Genomic DNA, 21,141 nt, shown 5'->3' on the forward strand with positions numbered 1-21,141 from the left:
GTCAGGACTTTCTCGCCGTTCGGGAAAGATTTCTTCACGTGGCTCAGAGTACGTGGTGGAAAAGATCTTGGGCGGTGCAGGAAGCTGTTCTGACGAGTACCGCCGTTGCCATGTATAGGCACTGGACAATCCCATTCGACGAAATCAATCTGGCGAGAGAAAACCGAAACCGTCATATTATCGATCCACGCCAGTGCGGCTGCGCGCCAGGTATAGCGGTATTCCCTCAACGCTTTAGAATGATCTTTAGTCGATTCCTTTTGGGAGTTGAGTTTGTCGAGAGGCTTCGCCTACAGTATATCAGAAAGCACAACCCCGAATACTCTCATGGTCCCCAATGGACAGGTCCATCTCTCGATCCACCATTACATGAAGTTTTTGAGGCATTCTCCTTTCGAATTTGCCAGGATGCGCGCGACAAGATCTTCTCGCTCCTCGCTATGGCCACCTCTTCCGCTTTTACGACTTTCAGACCCAATTACCGTGTCTCTACGTCCGAATGCTACACAGGCATCTTCGGCCGCATGCTTCTTGAGACTGGCTACGACTACCGGCGCCTTCTTGGCGCCACCTTTCACTCGAGCCTCCCTGGCTTACCGTCATGGGCCCGAGACTTCTCCCAACCCTGTACCATAGAGGTAGCGGGAGAAGAACTACAACGACTCCAAATCTTCTCACTCTTCAACGCTTCGGGAGGAAAGCCGAGCAAATTACTGGTCTAGAACAAAAAGGAACTGCACGTTACAGGTTTCCGAGCGGGCGCCATCAAGGCAGTTAGCGAGTCCGCGGGGGACATCTCTACGGGGCGGATCTAAAAGGCGTTTTCGATGGGTGGGTGAAGCTATGCAAGACAGCCATCAACTCGACAGACGAGACTCTGGTCCGCAAGACCTCATCCCGCGTGGTGTGTCACGATATCACAGAGAGCCTTAAAACCTTGCAGGAGACGGGTAGAGCATGGAGACGCATTGACGAGACTGAGATGCTTGGCGAGACGGAGTGGCGAGCGTTCCTGAACGGGACGTATACGGCTTTGGAAGAACGGCATAAGCCGGGTGCGGGTATGTCTATCACCGGAACGTCTCTTTATGGAACTTGGAGATTCTAAGGCCCGAGCTGGGGATGAGGTCTGGGTGTTGTTCGGCGCCAACGTCCCTTTCATCCTTGGGAAGACGGCGAATGCCGGCCACTCAAGAGGCACACATACCTTCGTAAGTGATTGCTTTCTGGACAAAGCTATGGATGGTGAGAATGTATAAGGTGTAGAAGAGGAGGAGAAGCCTTTGATCATCCTCCAGTATGTATTGGCCGAGCTAGACTTACACCATTTCGCTGCTTGAGCCATCGTATCAGCCTCTGTGAATTAGTAGGGCGTCGATTCTCTAAATTCCCGCGTCTGCGAGCGCGAGATTGTACTAACGGATACTCCCGGGAAAACAAGCGTCGTCTGCAGCAGCTTAGCGCCCATGCCTTAGTACCACGGTGTCCGATCGTCCGTCCTTTTCAGCGCGCGATTGGCTTACGTAATTTCTAATTAAAGTAGTCGTGTGCGCGATTGCAATCGGACGGACGATCTGACACCCTGCATGGTACAAACTATCCTAACTCGGGAGCACGAAAACAGGGACCATCCCCTTGAAAGCTGCCCGCATATCTGGTAGGGGGCCGTTGCTTCGAAGCCTATACGAAAGTATCAGGCACGGCATAATCAAGAAAGCAGCGAACCCAAGGAGGAGCTCATCTGGAGACGAGCAAACTCAATACATTGACATGTTTAGTTTTAAGCTCCCAAAGAGGTGCTTCAAGGTAGATTTGGATTTGGAAGTGCGCCATTAAGCAAATTTATCGGCAGAAAGGACAGATAAATCTGCATTTGCTCACCCTGCCTCGTTTCCTTTTGACCAGCGAACGAAAACGGGCTTTGGGTATACTACGGAACATGGCAAGCGGCGTCAGCTTCAGGTTACATTCATTGAAGATACTTCATGTGGAAATTGGCTGTGCGATTCATATGTTTCACTCACGGAGGCCACAATGACCAAACGTAGCTAGGGCCGGGCTTAGCGGCCAAATGGACCACGTGTTACAAGCTAGGAGAATGTAAACACAAACTCATAAGACAAAGTTCTCGGCTGAGGTACGGATAATGCTACAGCGTTGCGCAGGGCTGGAACTTCTGAAATTGTTCGGAAGCGTCGCTACACAGACCCACGAATTCTAGTCTCAAATTCGGGTCAACTTTCCTTTTATGTAAATGATGGTTGTACCATTCTGCCTGGTCTACATATCAATCACGCCATTTAAATTTGCCTTGTCTGCCGCGCTGAAGCTCCCGAGTATTTAAACCACTAGCGATAATCTGCAGTATCACCATAAAGGGGGATTATATGATTTGACTGTGTCAGGTATATGCTTAGCTAGGCTATCTGACTGTGGGGTCGCAAGACATCCCTCTTACCTCGCCTTATTATCTTAAATTAGATCTCTATATTTGGCACTGGTTGCTGCCTGAATGTTGTGCTCCATTTCAGATCAGAAGTTTCAATATTTATGCTTGCATGAATTTATTGTCACAGCTGCTTATGTGTTTCTCTTACCGCAAGCATCTTTTTGAATTGCGCTCGTCGTATTTCTTGTCCTTGCCTTTTAGAGGAAAACATATAAACCTAACAATTGCAACTAATGCCCCAAGTTCTTTTCATTCATCATCCTGCAGCTCTGAACAAGCCTTTTTCCACTCTTACTCCGAACCTCGCGAAAATGGACAATGTTCTTTCCGAACTAGAGGATTACAGTATCTACTTGGGTACATGGACGGATTGGTCACGCGGAAAATTGCTTGGTGCCACCCTCACCTTAACCCGTCAGAATGGAACTCTTCTTGTGGCTTTCATTGCTCTGTTCATCACCATGGTCAGCACAAGCTTTTGGGTACTTTCATGCTTTGCTTTCCATCACCTCTTCTCCTCCGAATCGGCGCGAGATGGACTCCATCATCAAAGGCAAGTAATACTCCGGAACTCGGCAAACTCTGTCAGCGGTATCACAAGGCTTTTCCAGTTGCTTCTTGCGTGGAGGAAGATTGCCAAACGACCATACCGCCGAGTTCTGCCCCTTCTACTATCAAGCGCAATCATACTGGCGGGGTTTGCAGCCTGCAGCGGGTTCTCATCCAAGGTCTCTAGTGCGCTTGGTAACGACGTTCTTGTCCTCGGTGATAGGTGCGGATTGTTTGGCCCTCCGACCGACATAAATATCACCAATGGGATTGAAAAGATGATAACCTATCAGGCTGAGCGGTCCGCGACCGCTGCAAATTACGCCTTGCAATGCTACACGAATAAGACGAGTTCGGAAAGTTGCCAGAAGTACAAAAAGAAACGACTTCCATTTTCTGTTCACACGAACGCTAGCTGTCCATTCAACAATGACATGTGTCTCAGTCCGGACCGAAATATCCTCTTAGACACTGGATACCTCAACACCTTACATGACTTCGGCATCAACTCTCCGCCGGATGAGCAATTATTGTTTAGGAAGGTTGATCACTGCGCTCCTCTCAACCTGACAGGCCGCCAAGGGCACCACACCGACCCTAAGACAGGAATCACATACCGCACGTATTATCTTGGTCCGCGGATCGCGCAACAAACGCCTTTCACCTATCAATATCCGGAGATGGACTATTTGGAACTTCACCAAAATGGCACGAGTTCGGTGATGGACTATACATTAAGGTACGTGTATCGATGTCGAAGAAGATTAGTAATCTGACTGATTATATCAAAGCATACTGAAAGCTATCCCTATCAATGGATCGTACGACAACGTTTGGTCATATTTTCACCCCATACCGGAATTTGCAGTCCATGATGCTGATATCATGCTTTTTCTTCTCTCTGCGAACGGCCTGAATTTCATTAAGCCGTCGGAAGACCTCTGGTTTGCTGCCACTCGGGATTCAAATTACAGGATAGTACAGGTTTCATTAAGCGGGAACTCTACGTTTTATCTCCAAGATGATATAGTCTCGGTCCTTGGCTGTACATCTCGCCAGCAGTGGTGCAATCCTACTGTCAATGGGGAAGATCAATGCCAGCCATTAAGGGGCAATTCATACTCTTTTTACGGAGAATTTCCAGCTCGGAACGACAAGCAACGAGATATCTACGAATGGCTTAGCTTGACGGCTCAAAACATGATGCAGTCCACGGCAGATCTTGTCGCGACACTGGGAGTATCAGCCTTAACAGCAAGATTCAAAGTCACGGATTCAATACAAGGGCCGATACCAGATAACCAGTGGCAGTCAGAGGTTCTACACTGGTTTTCAGCCTCAATGGCAACTCTTCAGGATGCCTTTGTTGCGAATGCCGCAGGTGCCCCGTACCCAGATCTTGGTCCGTACTTCTCTCCGCCGGAAAATCCGCAACAACATGGCATCTGCACGAATCAGGTATGTTTTCACACTTAACCCGCAAACGTGAAGAATCTGATTAACGTGTGTCGAATATCCAGAAAGTCCACAGTGCTGACTATATGAATTTCTCCATATTCGGCATGGCCATCATCTTCTCAGTTGGTGGCCTCATCATAATTGCGTCCTACACCATTGAACCTTTTGTCGGTTGGCTGCAGAAACGACGGAGGCTGGACTCATACTCACGCCTTGAGTGGTGTACCAACGAGACAACTCAGTTACAGCGACTGGCTAACGAGGAAATCGGGCTGGGCGTCTGGGACCGCATTGACGAGACGATTCCAGTGACAGGGAGAGGCGATTTACTGGCTGTTCTGGATCTGACGGATCCGAAGCATCCCCGTCTGAGAGCGCCACCGGTACCGTATGAGGATGAGTTTCACGTTGGATCACTGAAAGTTGCTCAGGATAGCCCGGAACCCGGTGAGGCCGACCAAGATAAGATTGTTCGTGAGGATATTCAAGAAACTGAAGAAACGACCATGGAAACGCAGGTTCGCCAGGACAGTGAGGAGGATGCCCGGGCTCAGGACTTCCAAGCGAACGGTCCGGTATCACATCGTTAAGTGGCCAGTGTCAACAGGTAGTCACCCGTTCACAATCACCGCCGCTACCCTGTTGGACTTATGCTTGGTTGAGATGTTTCTTTGATTCTGTCAGCAGCTTCATCGTTTGTCATCTTTGACTCTGTCGCTCCCGCGCCGCCTTCCTTGGACTGGATGTTTCCGTCCACTTCGCTCTTCTATTCAACGCTCTCCCCTGGCCCACCAAATTTTATTCTTTTGTTCGATCGTGGTCTTGGAAATCGCTTTGCACTGCCCTAACTCGTTCTGCAAATTTTTGGCTCTATAATGAATTTCTTAAATTATCAAACTTCTTCACAATTGGCTGTGCTCTTTGGCTGGCATTAGTTCCGATAGGGGCTACGGTAAATTTGACGTGGTGCAACACTAATTTGGAGTCCCCTGGCTCTGAAACTGTCTTCGCAACAGGAAAATGGTGTTTCTTTGAATTTGCGTCGACCATCAAATTTTCCTTCAGAATTGGGTTTTTCTTTTTTTTTTTTTTTGGAAAAGGACGCTTACAGGACCACTGACAGTCTACCTCCAGGGCGAGGTGCTAATATTCTGACGTTAGCTTCCCAATGAGAACTTTAAGATTGATGATATCCGCCTTGCCCTCGGCGGCGTCGACGATCAGGTGTAAGATCGTCTTCCACTTGGTGGTTCTATCTTTTAATATTATCTTCTGCTTCTCCATCTCCGTGCTCACCAACGCGGGCAGCATCTGTACAGATCCGTTTTGTGCAAAATTTCTTCACTACAGAAAACGCATCCCGGAAAATTTCCAAATTTTCTTTTCTTTTTCCGCACATTTTTAGAGCTTTTCCAACTGCTTTCGTACTCCTTCCTCATTCTGAGCTTCCTCTGCACCAGACCACTTCTGCTCGTTATCTTCTGGAAGGGCTTTCTACAAGGACAAGGTTGTCAAGTTGTTTGAAGCAAAAAACAATTCTCTCATTTTGAATGGGAGGTAAACATGATTATCAAAATGACGTTGCACTTGAACCAGTGTGGTAGAACCAAAGATTGGAAGCAACGTGGGAGTCTGAGACCGGTGATTCCTGTGTAATCATCCAAATGACGTATTGCATTCGAAAATATGCCACAATTCTCTTTTGCAAATGTGACTTCAGCTCGCATGTGAAGCATATGAGGAGGTGGTGGCAACATTGATCCGCAATTGGCCAAAATAGGCGCGGAAAGTATGTAGATACCGCCTTGCAGCCGATGGCTGGTGCGGATCTGTTTTTTTCCAAGGAAAACTGGGGTTCTAATGTACAACCCCGTTGTGCAGCGGAATAATACTAGCGCGGAAGTCTCTTTGAGGGAGCCTGTTCTGGATGCAGTGATACGATAGGTTCGTTCTCATTTTCGTGGTACGATAGGTCAAATTTGCGGGTCTCCATGAAAAAAGCAACGTCGCTCTCGCGACCGGACGCAAAACCCCTCTGTATCATCAACCTGGGAATGAGCACGTACCCATAAGTCTGACTCACCATATCCCTAGAGCGGGCCTAGAGTCCCTTGTAATGGTTTTTGCGCTAGCATTCCGCTACAACTTGTGACTCTAACTGGTCCGCCAGCATCCTTGCAGCACGCAGTGCAACTTTCCAGTGTTCAACACGGCTGGCGCGCTGCTTCCCCGTTTCATGCGCGCCTGCAACACGATCCTGCAGCCAAACTTCAAGGGAAAATTTTGAAACATGCGTTTTCGTGATACCCATGTGCAACCGCAAAAGCGCACGTCGCCGCTGAAGTCACGTTTCATTTCGACGCGTAGCCGAAGATCCGGCCGTCTTGAGGATGGAGCCGGCAGAGAGCATGGTTGTGTTAGAGATGTGGCGACCAGTGAACAGTGAAAGAAGCTTTGGGATGAGCACCTTTTGCGGGATTCAAGGCGGGGGCTGAACGGGACGGGTCTCAGATAGCGATGCACGACCCAAGCGCTACATGGACAGGGATTGCGGGGAAGATAAGGTACCACCCGAAAACTCCACTGAACTGACGGGAGTGCCAACACGGATGCGCGTGTCGATTGTCTGGAAACTCTAATGGATGTTTGTCTGGATGTGCCATTGGATGGATACCGAATCACCATGCCGCGCTTTTGGGGTCACCCGTGTTCATCAAATATTAATATGCACCCTTGCCGTGGAAGAAGTTCCCCTGCATCAGGCAGCTGAAACACACGTGATCGCCAATGCAGGCTTGCATACTGCTCTCTGCTGACTTAACGGCATATTTTTCGCTTCGCATCTAAAGTATGGTCAACGGTCCACTACTCTTTCATTCAACGCACCCTCACAAAGCCGCTTTCCTCCTTGTGAAAAATGCCCAACAACGCAGCCTCAGACGACGATCGCCCGCACTCTGTCAGCGTGCATGAGTCGGCGGGCGAAGATTCCCATGCAGAGGATGGCTGGGAAACCGATCTCAGCGAACAGCCAGACCACAATCCGAATGCGTTGTCTCCACTTCACTCTGCGGCCATGTTCGGGGACATTGCAACCATCCAGGCGCTGCTGCGATCCGGAAGAGCGAATGTGGACCGCCCGGGTCCAGGAGGACATACCGCTCTCTGGATGGCCATCTGCTCCGGCCGGCTCGAGTCAATCCGAGTGTAACTCGACCACAACGCGGACCCGGACAGCGATAGGAATCAGTGCTCTGTTCTTGACCTCGCAGCAAGCAGGAACAACCTTGAAGCTGTCAGGCTAATTATTGAGCGAGGCAATCCCTCTCCAAAATCACGGGCCGAGGCCTTATCTACCGCCGCAGATTTTCGTGTCAATAATGCGGAGATGGTCCGATTTCTGCTCCAAAATGGCGCAGACCCACGCGGCAGCTCAAAGTCAGGTCCTGCCATCTGCAGAGCGGTATCAAACAAGAACCTTGAGACGGTAAAAGCGCTCCTCGAGCATCATGCGGATGTGAACGACTACGGTAGCGGAGGATACTCAGCGTTACACGATGTTGGGACACACTTTTGGGTGAATGATCCCACTGGGGAGTCTGGCGAGCCGCCATCGGTTACCATGACAAAAGTGCTCCTGGAGGCCGGCGCGGACATCAACGCGTGTATGGAAATGGAAAATTTCACTCCTGTACACATTCACCTGAAACGACACACTGAAGTGCTCGAAACAATTCTGGACGCCAAACCGGATCTGGAGATTAAGACATCTCCAACATGCTATATTCCCGGTATGACGCCTCTGGCGCTCGCAGTATGGGAAGAGAAAGTTGAAGCCGCCAAGATCCTCCTCGCCGCAGGCGCAGACCCAAACACGAAGACAGGGCATAAAGGAGGCGCCCCGCTCCATCTCGGCATGAAGGAGGACCTCGTCCGCGCCCTGCTCGAGTATGACCCGGATTTGCACTTGGAGAACGACGAGGGCGAAACACCGCTCAATGCCCTCCTCAGTCTGACCAGAGAGGAGAAGAAGGACGAATGGGTCGTGGTAGGGGAGGTTTACGCCCCAGACAAGGAGACTGGGATCACGCTTCCCGTTATCGAAATGCTGCTTCGCAAAGGCAGCGATGTCAACTACCCGAACAAAGCTGGACAGACCCCACTGTTCAAAGCGCTGAACAAGCCCGATCTGGCCATTGCACGTCTGCTGTTGAGCCGGGGAGCCAACCCAAATCACATCAGCAGAGAAGACGGCATGCCACTCCATTCGGCGTGTCGGAGTGGGACTTGGGAGGCTTTTCGACTGATATTCGACAAAGTCGGCTTCGCCGAGAAAGCGCTTTACGGCATTGGAAGTGTCGTCAACGCGACGTGCATGCGTGATGGTGGCGAAGAGGTGCCACTCCAAATCCTTAAGCACTTGCGCAAAACGGTTGGTCGACAGAAGATGCACCTGAATCAGAAGTGCGGTTCGTATGGCTGTGCACTGAGCTCTGCATGCTTCTGGAGCTCTGAGGGCGTTATCGGTTGGCTGCTCAAGCACGGTGCCCGCGTCCGGACCAAAGATCATGCCGGTCGGCGTCCCATCCATTTCGCTGCGTACCGGAACACCTCCATCTTCAGCCAGATATGCGAGGCTGGTGGCGACATTACGGCTCGTGACAAGATTGGCAGGTCGGTTCTTCACATTGCTGTTTAGAGTGGCTCAGCCGCACTGGTAAAGCTTATCCTAGAGAAAGACCCGTCTCTGTTGCACGCACGCGACAGGGACAACTGGGCCCCGCTTCATTACGCGGTGAGGAGCTGCTCTCACTCCGCGAGGTGGTTGCGCGAGCCGATAGACAGCCAGACTGACATTGTGAAGCTGCTCCTCGATGACGATATCTGTTCCGCCCGAGACTTCAAAGTACGTGGTCATGAAGACGAAAACTGGTCAATTCTGAGGCTTGCATGGTATCACGGCGCGAAAGCAGAAATACGCCGCATGCTGGAGACGTCTCTGAAGAAGCAGCAAGGGCGTAATTGGGATCCTTTGTCGGAAAGGATCGAAAGGGCTAAGCGTCAAAACTTCCGTTGTGGCTATTGCTTTATGGTGAGCAAGAATCTATCTTCCACAACCCTTCACAATCTGGATTCTAACATCGTGTGTTCCAGGCTATTCGAGGCTTTCGCTATCATTGCAAACAATGCGTTCAGTTCAATTTGTGTTACAAGTGTCATGGTAGAAAGAACAAAGTCCATCCAGGACACTATTGGGATACAATTGGACCAGAGTTCACGGAAGAGGAAGATTACATGGAGGAAGACGAGTCCACAAACGAGGACGAGCCCATGGGAGAGGATGGGGAGGACGATGACGAGTCCATGGAGGAGGATGTGGAGTACGATGAGGACCATTCTATGGAAGACGACAGTGATACGGACGATAGCGGTTCTGAGGATGAACTGTGATTCAAACGGTGAGGTACGAATCAGTTTGAGGGATTCGCTCAGGTCGTTCTTGATCAGGTTTCAATCTCCATGGGTTTTTTTCGGCAGGGCAAAATGCTTTCCGTTTTTCATCGGTGCTATACAGAACGATCCAAAAGAACACCACTAGAGTCCCAATCAGTCCAAGTTTCGACTTGTCTCGTACACTCCCCTCCCTTCTTCTTTGTCGAACAAAACGCCCTCCAAGCCACTCTCATCAAAGAATGACGCAGCGTAGTCAAACGACCAAGGCTCGTAGCACATCAACGAAATGTCATCCAAAGGCCCAAACATCGAGTCTTCCAACGAATTGTCGTAAGGACTTTTCTCGAGGTCAATGCGGCCCGCACCGCTGTCCGGTAGACCGTTGTTGCTGTCACAAGCAGCGACAGCGCCATTGACAGTGTTCTCATGTTCATCAATCAGCTCACGGCGGCTGATCGACACTGTGCCAAAGAACGGCAAAACAACATTACGAACATCCCCTCCTGCCAGTTCTCGACTACTGGCTACTAATGTTTCCAGTGAGTTGTAGCATTGACGGCATAACAGAGCGGATGGCGCTGTTGAGCAATCCCTGATGGCCGCCATGGTATTTTGGATGAGGTACTCGTCATGACAGGCCGAGCTCCGGTCTGATATTTCACGTTGCCGGTTGCCGAGAAGATTGAGAAACAGTATAATTGCAGAAGTGAAAGCAGAAAAGGATTCTAGGTTCGCAGTGACACCGTTCGGGAAAAGCGATCCAGCATGGACTTGCAAGTACGCTTCCAGCAGTACTCGTGAGCCGCTCACGCAGACCTTCCGGCTGTACTCGTGCACGTCATTGTTCTCAGTGCGCTGTAGGAAGAGCGGGAGATGGAGGAGGGATTTGAGCTGGTTGACGTGTGCCACGCGCATCAGGCGGGTGTACCTTTCTGTACTGTTGGCGCAGATTGAGATCTGAGACAAGTCCAGATAGCCACTTGGGAGTTGTGCCGTGATGCTATCCATCTGCTCTTGTACCTGGATGACTGTGGACAGAGACCATCCGTTGACGTCTTGCAGGCAGTCGATAACCCGGCCGGTCAATATGGCAAAGTGTCGATAATGGAATGTCGCTGGCGACAAGGCATTAATCGGAGGAATTTCCAAGTTGCAGAGACGTTCAGGAACCGAGTACGGTAGACCAACAATCAGACTTGCCCACCGGTCCGCGTGGAATATCTGCCAGAACAGTGACTCGGTTCTCTCAGATCTGTTTCTTGTGCGGTGGATTCCACTGAGCTGAAGCAACGCGTTGGCCCTTCGAAAGACATTCCAGGCGCGACGTGGCTGCATGACGCTCAGAAGGATCAAACCGAGGCCCATGAGGCATTGCAAGCCTGCATCGCAACCAGCAAGCTCATCGTCGTAGAGGATCCATCTTTCAACCAACGGGAGGTATTTTGACTGGTCGTCCGCACTGATCGAGAAGCAAATGAGCAGGTTTGCCAGCAGCGAAGGATGTCCCGAAGAAAAGGCACGTGCAGCGAAACTCTCCAAGGTAGTGTCTTCTTCATCACCCCAACTCAGCGCCAAGGACTCTCGCCATCCAGTCCACCAATCGCTTCTGTGCTGCAAAATGTCTCTCATCTCAGATTCAGAAGGAATTGCTGCACAGAGGTTTTTAATCGCTTCAGCATGCCTAATCGGTTGGTGGAGGGTCGAGGATTCCGTCTGTACATTTGCACCCATGCGAGATCCACCAGATCTGCTAAACTGAGCAATAGTCAGCTTATCCTTGTAATCGTGTTAGATACTTGGGATTATCACTTACAGTGGTGCTGTCAAATAACCTCAGAAGGGGTGCACATTCGCTGTCCATAGACTCATCATCGCCGGGTTTGTTATCCGCGGAACCATTGGCCTGTTTGAGCTGCTCGTGTGCTCTCGGACCACGTTTCCATGATGATAATCTCGAAACCCTGGTGCGCAATCGTCGAAGTTCGATAACATAACGGGGAAGTTGCTCTGCAGACCCGACCTCGCCCCCTGTTGCTGCGCGGGCCCTCCCCTTCTCAGACAAAGGCGATCGGCCAGTGTTGACGGCGGCGGAGCTCGAACCAATCTCCTCAGCAACCGGGCCTTGTAGGACACATCGGTCTCCACGTCGAGAGCATTGGACACACAGGCTTGGACTATTTCTCGGAAAGATGCAGCGGACCTTCCGTTTCCGACCTAGAGAACGAAAACCCCCGTCCATGTAAGCAGAGCCCACAGAGCCCAATCATAGTCACCTACACGTCACGCAGCTGCGTGTTCCCTTTCGCATGGGCTTGGAAGACCCCTCCGATCGGTCCGCAATGGGGACTTGGTTCGCGTCCATTTTGTTGGTGGCAAAGGTTTTCGTCCGAGGCTTGGCAAGGGAGCTTGTGGTTCGGGGTTCCTCACAAAAACTAAGGCTTACCTAAGTCTGGACCCGGAATACGCATCTGAAACATCATTGGCTCATCACTACACCGTTTGTACCATTAGTGCGGGATCGTCAAACAGCAGCGTTGTTCGTCCGAAATGTTGAAATCAAGCCAATTCGTCCGAGGCTTGGCGCTAAATGGTTAAATCAGAAACCCATTCATCATAACAAGTCATTATGACTTATTGGACCCTGCCAATATAAGTCATTTCTCTCGTCCCTCAATCCTTCCACCAGAACAACAACGTATCCATTGCAGTCCTCTTCCATCGCGAAACCGCCTCAACAATCTCAAAGATGGCAATTCCGACCAGAGTTGGCGTGATAGGCGCAACTGGAAAAACAGGCCGATCCGTGGTCAACGGTTTGCTTTCCTCCCAGACGAACTACGTACGGCCGCTACTACATGCCACGCATCGCATTCGTAGAATCAGCAGCTGACGCTCCCGCAGGCTGTCACGTCTTTTACACGTGCATCCTCTGTCAACAGTGCGATCAACCAGCAACTCAAAGCCAAGGGCGTCCAAATTGTTGGATACGATCTGAACGGCCCCCAAGAAGTTCTGGTCGAGCAGTTGAAGACCATCGACATTCTGATCTCATGCATCACCTGGGAACATCTGGACCAGCAGATCCCGTGGATCAAAGCCGCGAAAGAAGCCGGCGTGAAACGTTTCGTGCCTTCGGAGTGGGTTGGCCCGGCCCCAAGGGGCGTCATCGACATCAAGGACAAGGTATCTATCCTCTCCCACCAAGGCCACTATCGCGGTCGTGACTAATGGCATGGACAGAAACTCGAAATCCTCGGCGAGATCCAACGCGCGCACTTGCCGTACACCCTCATTGACGTGGGCTGCTGGTTTCAAGTCTATGTTCCGAAAATCCCTTCTGGCAGGTCCGACGGCGCACACATGGTCTACATTGACCACCGGATTGTCGAAAACGGAAATCAGAAGTTTGCCCTGACGGATATGGCCGACGTGGGCAAGTACGTTGCGCAGATTGTTTCCGATCCTCGGACGTTGAACAGGCGCGTATTCGCGTATACCGAGGTTCTGAGCATGAACCAGATCTGGGACACCATGGCCGATGCAAGCGGAGAGGAACCTCCAAGGGATTATGTAAGTCAATCCGTGCAGCGTTCTATGAACAGTAACGAAGTCTGAATGGGGATCACTGACACCATCACTTCAGGTGTCGCTGAAAGAGGTCAAGGAAATTATAGATCTATCTCGGAAGAAGCTCGACGCAAGCCCTGAGAGTCCCACGCACCCCAGCAATGTCATGTCGATTGCTGGTTACAACATGGGCCAATACTCCATTTCCTGGCTCGTCCGAGGAGACAACACTCCAGAATACGCGGATTATCTAGGGTACCAGGATTTCTGGAAGCTATATCCAGACTTTCCGCGAGGCAGGAGTCTTAAAGCATTCTACGAACAGGTTCTCAGCGGGGATCTGTCAGGCCAATCGATGTCTCATCTACGCGAAGATGGTAGTTTTGTTCAAGACTGAATAGTCAGCTTGGCTCGACATGAATAGAGGTTGGTAGACAGGCGTCATAGTATGAGCCAATTTGTTGGAAAAATGTGGATTACGTTGCATATTTTTGTGTTAACCCGCGATGTCATTTTGTGTTGAGATGTTCGAAGGTTTGGAATGAATCTCATCAGATTTTACTAATGCCCCTGTCGTCCGGGGGTCGAAATCATGTCGTCATTTTGCAAGTTTATGTTTCATTCGGGTATACCCCATCCCACAAAATTCATACATATTTAAACCTATCGGACCTATAATTACTTATTAGGAAGCTGATGTCATTAGCAGAAAACTTACAGTGCATTTTTAACGGCAGTCGAACAGACAGACTGTGCAGGACGGATTGTACTCTGTCAAGCTAGCGGCAATGACTGATCCTGCTGAATACAATAGTGGAGAGGAACAAGCCACATCATAGTCGTGCAGGAGCTTAAATGAGACTTAAGTGTATTTTCACCGCTTTGTTGGAGTTGGCCGGCGATTCGTCCGAGCCACGCTAAGGGCACCTCGGACGAGACTAACTTCGTTTTAGCACGAAGTCAATTCAGGCATGTTGAGTAAGTGACTACCCTTCTAAATACTTGACTCTACTGAAAAGGGGCACCACATGCATACAGATGGCTGTGCAGTTTGAAAATGATACGATATGTATTAACCCATTAGAATTATATTAAACGCGCATAGAGAACTTAGTTGTAGACGCAGACACTCTTCGGGGTCTCCACTTTTTCCGCTCTAGCCTCAAACGAAATGCAGTCGCTCGTTGGAGCATGCCTGTCGTACGCTTTCTCAGGGTAGATAGTATACTGGCCCGCGAAGTCAGTAGGGCAAGCGAGCCAATTGCTGCCATCTTTGTCGTAGATCAGCTTGATGTTATCCTCCTCTGAGCCAGCCAGCGTGAAGACGTCCACCCGGTCCCACTGCTCCGCGGCTTTATTTGGGAGGGTAAAGCCGAAAAGACCCTTGCCGCCTCCGGAAACATCGACGTAGGCTAAGTAATGTTGGCATGTGCGGCCTCATTGCAATGGGATGAATTTCACGTACAGTACTGCTGGTTTTGGTGTCCGTCCGCGTAGAAGCCCAGGCGTCCCGTGCTGGTCACGGTGACGGCGGGGGCTACGTCGCCGCAGGTCGAGTTGGCCTCTTTTCCGATGTACCAGAATTCGGCGTTGGGCTTCAGCGGCTGGTTGTCGATGGGCTTGCCGGGAGCTGAAGCGACGAGCTTGTAGTACGTTTCTTGTGTTGGTGCGGCGAGGGCGCCGGTGAGTGCAGCGATGAGGATAGATACGGTTTTCATGATGGCGGTAAGAAGAACAGGGTGAGTTTCCAAGCTAAGAGTGTTGAAGTGATACACTCGTGGACTTGCGGGGGCTTCACAGCTATTCGGGCAGCCCTTTTTTTGGGCGCATTATTTATGGGCGGCTTCGGAGCCCCTGAGCAGTTCTTGTAACAAAGTAACGGTGAGATCTGGTCCATTTGAGGTCTGTGCGAGTCTGATGAGTACCATAGAGGCCGGACAAGACCGAGAGATCCGCAAATGACTGAGGAACGTGCACAGCTGTTTCTCGCTCGGATTTCACTCACCCAATGACGTCAGTTCTGATTCAATGTGTCTCCCAGCCAGATCCCTGTCGATAGCGGGAAGAATGCATAACAGGGTTTGTACAAGCCTTTGTAGACATTTTACTTTAACTCTTTCGTTGTTAGGCAAGTTAAGGCTTTAATTTTGTTTAAAATACAGTGATTCAGCGTTGAAAACACTATGTAGCAAAATTTTCCAAGGCCTAAAAGTCCCACGTGATGCACAGAACTCTTAATTTTAATATTCTTCTACCTGTTAATCAAGACCTACTAAGTCTTAGTTTCGCTTCCGCACATCGTACGCTGCAGTCACCTCTAGCAACGTCATTCTTCAATACCATGACCTAGATCCATCACTAACTTGAAAAGACCATCCCATTTCTCTTGATCCTTCGCATTATCTATTTGTTTCCCTCTTCTCTTAAAAAGAGACCACACCGGCAGAAATTTCTCCTCTGGCAATGGATCAGCCCTGATGTTGTCGAGCGCCCGCTTCATGTTATCTCGTAATCGCAGCTGCTCGGCAAGGGTTGCAAAGCGGGCCTTATCCTGAGAGTTCTGAGGGGCCTTTTTTGCTGACAGCCTGGCGCAGTAAATGATCAAGGAAGCCAGTCCGGCGGCGAGAGCGGTGCTGACTGACGATCCGCTGTGGTACTTCACGGGGCCCGGTGATCGGGGATTCTTCGCCTCGGCCACTTGGTTGCCAGGAAAATAGTAGTCGATCCTTTTGACGTCCTCAGAGACGGAATCACGCTGACCATGCGCATGCGCGGCACCTATGCGAAAGATATAGTTCGGTTGCCTCTGATATGGCAGGGTGTCCATGGCGCCTGTCTGGATGTCGTCACTTGCCGAGCAAAACATTAGAATTCCCTCACCCACAGCTTCGTCAATAGCGGTCTCTAGCCTCTCCGTGCCTGAACATTCCTGTGTCTGTCCACCAGTATTTCTCTTAGTCCTAGTGGAAGTCGGTGCTATGGTAGTTCTGGCAGTGGCCTGGTGTTTGATCGTCCATGAGATGGAGATGATGTTCACCTGGAGGTTGATGGCAGCCCTGATAGCATTTGCAGCACTCCCCGCAGAAATGGTGCTCCCGCCGTCGGAAGACTCTCCATTTTGGACCCTTATGACGTACAACTCAACCCAGGGATTGATCCTCACGATCATGTTCGCCATGATAGTGCCGTGGCCATTGCTGGAGCAGTGCCAAGGGTTCTCAAATCCACGATCCGGAGGGAAAAAGCTCAACCCAATTACCTTGACAGTAGCCTGATGCAATTGGAAGGCGCTGAGATTCACTCCATCGTCGATAAGTGCCAACTATCATAAATAAATGAATAAAATTTTCGTAAGCGGAAAGGAAGAAGAATAATTCAAAAATTAGGTGGACCGGAGAGAGTACGTGGGGATAAAGGAAAAAAACTCACTTTGACTCTTTCCGCCTTGACCTCCTCTAATTTTGGAAGTATCCTCAATGTTCTACAGAATTCTTCCATTGTCTGGACCCAAGAATGATGTAGCTCCTCGACTGTATCATCCACTGGGAGCCCTGCCGTTTTCCTATTCGTATCCATATCAGCTAGAAGGCCTTTAGGCCAATACCAAAACTCCACCGCGAGTTCCCCCTGCGTATTGTTCTTGACTTCTTCCTGGAATCGGTTCAGTTTCTCGAACATCCTGTCTCGCGTTTCAAGGCCCTAGAAGCATCGGAATCAGAGAAAAAATTGTGCGTCAAGTGACCCATCAACCTACTGGAGCTGCATGAATGGTAACTGATTTCAACCTTCCTCCTGTAGCTGAGTACAGCTTGGGGATCCCGCTGGTGCACTCCCAGGCTTTCAACACAGCCTGGTTGCCGCTCCAGTAGAGATTCACATGCTCAACAGTCGGTGCGGCAAAGGCAATCACGTCAGTGCTGAGGTCGGGCTTTCTCCAGTCCCTTGGTATATTATTTGAGCTCAAAGTATGTCAAGAGGGCGGTTTGGATTCTTTGTTTGAGTACTCACCACTTTTCTACGGCTATTGGACGGCTAGAACCTGCTCCGTCTGTTATAGATTCGCGGCCTTGCAATGCCTCCTCGATGGCGGCATCGGTATGCGACGGCGATTGTCTGTCCTCGACAGAAAGCCGCAGTATGCTTCTGACGTTGAGGTCGTATAGCTTTTTGAATACCTGAACCAGTTCCGTGCGCCCGACTCCAGGATTTTCTGGTAGACTCTTTTGGTTGGTTTTAGGCTTCACCTTTCGGCGAGGTAGCCCAGAAAGCTCGGCTGACGATCGTCTGGGGGGATTGAACCGGACTGTCGGAAGGTTGACGTAGGCTAGTGTGGTGCCAAAGCCGCCATCCGACATGCGCTGCAGAAGATCTGTTATATCCTGCGCGTCCTGCTGCCCAATTGCATCAAAATACAGGTTCCTGACCAACCCTGGGCAAGCTATGTGTCAGTGCAGTCATTTGCCATCCAAGGCCCCAAATCCCAGGGGATGGCCAAATGGAAGACTTACCAGAAGCGTTTCTTCCGTAGATGAGGGTGCGAGCATCCGCATCTGATCGTGTTCGGATGTAGTGCACTGTCAGAAAGTCACGGATGTCCTTGAACGCCTTCGACTTGCTGGTGACCCTGGCTGGATTGGTTCCTTCCTTGTTTCTGCTAATGTCTTTCGATTCCCCCTCCTTTAAACCACTAGGAATTTGTTTCACAGGATGAGAATGAGCCTGCTGTTCTTTCTGCCGTGAAATATGCCCCTTGGGAGTGGTCATTGGAGGAACTTCTGAATTTAGCGCAGCGGTGGATTCTCTGCGAAGTGGTCGGCCTGGAGGGGTGTCTATTACTTTGGAGTTCTTATTTGCGGCATTGTTGATTCGGACGGTCTTCTCCCCCTCCCCCCTCAGTTTCTGTCGGGGTTGCGAGTGTACAGGATTGGTTTCTGCTGGGCAGGTGCTTGGATTGTCCGACGACACAGACATCTGCTGTTCTGCCTGGGATTTTGATTCCTTTGCTTTCTTTAACGCTTCGGCTGCCTTTCTCGCGGTATTATAGCCGTACAAGATAGGGGAATCACCGAATTTGTTGAGCACAGTCCCACTCTCCCTCATGACAGCATCCGCACTCTGCACCATGGCCTTGACAATCTCAACGTATTTGTCCGGCTTATTGAGGCACTGGTTGTAATCGAGTGCGTAATGAATCGGCGTGTTTCCATTGGTGTCCGCTGTCGCAAGTGTCCCTGCGTCGGCTCTGGGAGCAAGCCTTTCCATCTGGCCCAGGATGCGGTCCTTGCTGCGTCGGTCCCTGTTATTTGCTTGATCCCAGAAAAACAGATGATGAATACAGTTTTTCCCTTCCCCGTCTTGAAGGCTGAGCAGCATGGGAAAGCTATCGCCCAAGCATTTTTCAACGCAGTCAATGAACACGCCATTATCGGATCGCAGGGCCACTGCCAGGACTGGGTCCCCCGTGACGCTTGAATCGTGTCCCGAATCGCTATAGGTCGATCGGTGATCCCAAAGATACTGTACAAGCTTGCTGCGGATGTCTGGTTGCAAATTGCCAAATAGAAGTTTGTCCCTTGCCAGAGTGTGGAGTGCGGTCTCAATCCTGGGATAGGTACCGGCCTTCCCAGTCGCGAGAGTGATCTTCTTGTATTCCTCAAGAACCGGAACGCCTTCAGTTCCCGTGTTTTCGTCCCATCGTCTCATATTCCTTGTGAGAGCGTCCATGACATCCCTGCATTGTTCATGTAGTTGCTGTGCCTTCCATGTCTTCTCTGCCTCATCTCCACTCTCATGATCCTCTTCGCTTTCGACTTCATATTCATTGAGAGATTCGGCTGAACTATGGTCAAGTTCGTCGAGTTCGGCCGAGCCCATGATGTCGGCCATGTCACCTGTTCTCAGTTATGTTAATATAAACGACAGAATTACGGAATAGATATGATTCCTTGAGGTACGTAACACGTTGCTGTTGGGTCTTGGTGGGTGTGGACGATTGACGGTCTAGGGATGGTTCCAGCTCGTTGGTGGCTCCGACTGGGTATCCGTACATACACACAGCCCCGCTCTTACTTTCAGCTCCGCGGATTTAACCTTGCTGTGATGTGGTAAGCGCGGCTATTTCTGCAAACCCGAACTGAAGGGTGGCTTGCATGGTGGCCTACAGGGCCAATACGATCGTCTCACATCTGATCATGTGTAGGTGCCGGGGTTGGGTGGGGCCGGTGGTGCATTGCTCCCTGAATTATGTTAGCTCGGCCTGCAGCATTGTGGCGGACTTATCGCCTCCTATGCCCGGGAGTGACTGGATCCTTTACGTAACTCGGCAGCGATGAAAGATGCGAGCCACTATTACTAGAAGTGAGTTATCCAATCCATGAATTTGGCATCGAAACGCAGTCGAATATCATCTTCTAGGCCTATCCACTATTGAAAATTGTAATCACGAACGTTCGCGTAATGTATCCCAGAAATTAGGTCCAATAGCAAAACAATTTCGCCCCAAACGAAATGCGAACTGCAAGATAATGGGTTAAGAAGATATAGCCGCCTTTGTTTCCTTGACTATCGTGATTGTCTCAGCAATCTCTCTTGTTTCTGTCTGTGGCGGCCTTGAAACCTTGACAGCCTCCCCAAATTCATTGTGGAACGTACAGTCCCACACTCTGCCCAAGTCAACAGCTCCCAAGTTGCCCCTATCACATCCCAGCCCCTCTTCCAAATTGTCGATCGGAGGGCTTGTTGGAACCATCTTGACAGGATCATCGCCTCTTCTGAATGCTACAAGTGTGACCATCTTCGTCTTCAAGTCGGGGGTTACCTTGACCGTGGGCAACAAATCGAACTCCTCGCCAGTGTTACTCAAAAGAATACAAGCCCTGAAACGTGACACAATCCCATTCTTTTGAGACTCGTTCTCTTTTAAAGTCCACTGCGCGAGGAAACGGTTGCTCCAATCGTCACAGGGGTTGTTTCCCACAATCTCGGCGGCATGCGTCGTCGTCTTCTCGATCGATTGATCACCCCGAAGATTGGTACTCAAACTCGCAATAACACCCCCCGAAATGCCGCCATCAGCGCCAATAGTCCGCGTCACTGTCTCTGTGGTTTGCATCATAACGTACTTTCCGTAGGGGGCCACTTTCTCGACTGTTGGGCCAGGAATGCTCTTGCCACCTCTCGCCTGAAACTCGAATGTAATGCTGGCATCTTTGATACGCGTAGAGCGGCGGTGTGAAAAAAACGAGAAGTCATAAACCAGAAGAGTTGCGGGCGTCTTGTTCAACTGATCGAGCGTCCCATGAATGATGGCTTTCGCAACAGCTCCAACGTTGAAAGCCGGCTTCTTCCGCCGGCCACCGTAATATTCAGTCGTGTGGAGGCGCTGGCTTTCCCCAGGCCTGTTACGGACGTGGAAACCTTCAAGTTCGCTCATTAGCTGCGTTGCCAGTGAGAAAGATAGGGAATACTAACCTCCGGACTCGCCCTCTGGTCTGAGCTCCAGAATGAATGAAGTGCCACCTTCCACATCGTACTGGTCGTCGTCCTCCTCGCTAGTCATCCAGAGTTGAGGATCGTCCATGATGATTCTTCGTGTTGAGGGCGAGAACTTGAAGCAGACTTTTGAGCACAGTTCTCTGACCAACTACACGACAATTACTGCAGTC

General features: G+C 50.4%; 6 protein-coding genes across 6 annotated transcripts; 3 read left to right on the forward strand and 3 right to left on the reverse strand.

The window, feature by feature from the left end:
- Nucleotides 1-4,339: 4,339 nt before the first annotated feature.
- On the forward strand, nt 4,340-5,046 carry LTHEOB_11413 (Cytochrome p450; the record flags this gene model as incomplete). The annotated part of the gene is made up of 2 exons (XM_035508167.1): nt 4,340-4,456; nt 4,519-5,046. 2 exons carry the CDS (start codon nt 4,340-4,342, stop codon nt 5,044-5,046), a joined length of 645 nt encoding a protein of 214 aa, XP_035366490.1.
- A 2,798-nt stretch (nt 5,047-7,844) lies between these two features.
- LTHEOB_11414 (Ankyrin repeat protein) lies at nt 7,845-9,907 on the forward strand (the record flags this gene model as incomplete). Its single annotated transcript, XM_035508168.1, has 4 exons — nt 7,845-9,130; nt 9,224-9,251; nt 9,321-9,474; nt 9,702-9,907. The coding sequence occupies 4 exons, from the start codon at nt 7,845-7,847 to the stop codon at nt 9,905-9,907; spliced, it is 1,674 nt and encodes a 557-aa protein (XP_035366491.1).
- Nucleotides 9,908-10,063: 156 nt separating this feature from the next.
- Nucleotides 10,064-12,272, reverse strand: LTHEOB_11415 (uncharacterized protein; the record flags this gene model as incomplete). The annotated part of the gene is made up of 3 exons (XM_035508169.1): nt 10,064-11,665; nt 11,724-12,031; nt 12,188-12,272. The coding sequence occupies 3 exons, from the start codon at nt 12,270-12,272 to the stop codon at nt 10,064-10,066; spliced, it is 1,995 nt and encodes a 664-aa protein (XP_035366492.1).
- Nucleotides 12,273-12,656: 384 nt separating this feature from the next.
- On the forward strand, nt 12,657-13,874 carry LTHEOB_11416 (uncharacterized protein; the record flags this gene model as incomplete). Its single annotated transcript, XM_035508170.1, has 4 exons — nt 12,657-12,749; nt 12,812-13,093; nt 13,151-13,480; nt 13,554-13,874. 4 exons carry the CDS (start codon nt 12,657-12,659, stop codon nt 13,872-13,874), a joined length of 1,026 nt encoding a protein of 341 aa, XP_035366493.1.
- A 713-nt stretch (nt 13,875-14,587) lies between these two features.
- On the reverse strand, nt 14,588-15,195 carry LTHEOB_11417 (Cell wall protein; the record flags this gene model as incomplete). Its single annotated transcript, XM_035508171.1, has 2 exons — nt 14,588-14,889; nt 14,943-15,195. 2 exons carry the CDS (start codon nt 15,193-15,195, stop codon nt 14,588-14,590), a joined length of 555 nt encoding a protein of 184 aa, XP_035366494.1.
- Nucleotides 15,196-17,481: 2,286 nt separating this feature from the next.
- Nucleotides 17,482-21,056, reverse strand: LTHEOB_11418 (Intracellular serine protease; the record flags this gene model as incomplete). Its single annotated transcript, XM_035508172.1, has 5 exons — nt 17,482-17,906; nt 17,986-18,101; nt 18,528-19,368; nt 20,129-20,893; nt 20,948-21,056. The coding sequence occupies 5 exons, from the start codon at nt 21,054-21,056 to the stop codon at nt 17,482-17,484; spliced, it is 2,256 nt and encodes a 751-aa protein (XP_035366495.1).
- Nucleotides 21,057-21,141: the final 85 nt, after the last annotated feature.

Source organism: Lasiodiplodia theobromae, assembly GCF_012971845.1.
Source record: "Lasiodiplodia theobromae strain AM2As chromosome Unknown scaffold_48, whole genome shotgun sequence".
Classification (NCBI taxonomy): domain Eukaryota; kingdom Fungi; phylum Ascomycota; class Dothideomycetes; order Botryosphaeriales; family Botryosphaeriaceae; genus Lasiodiplodia; species Lasiodiplodia theobromae.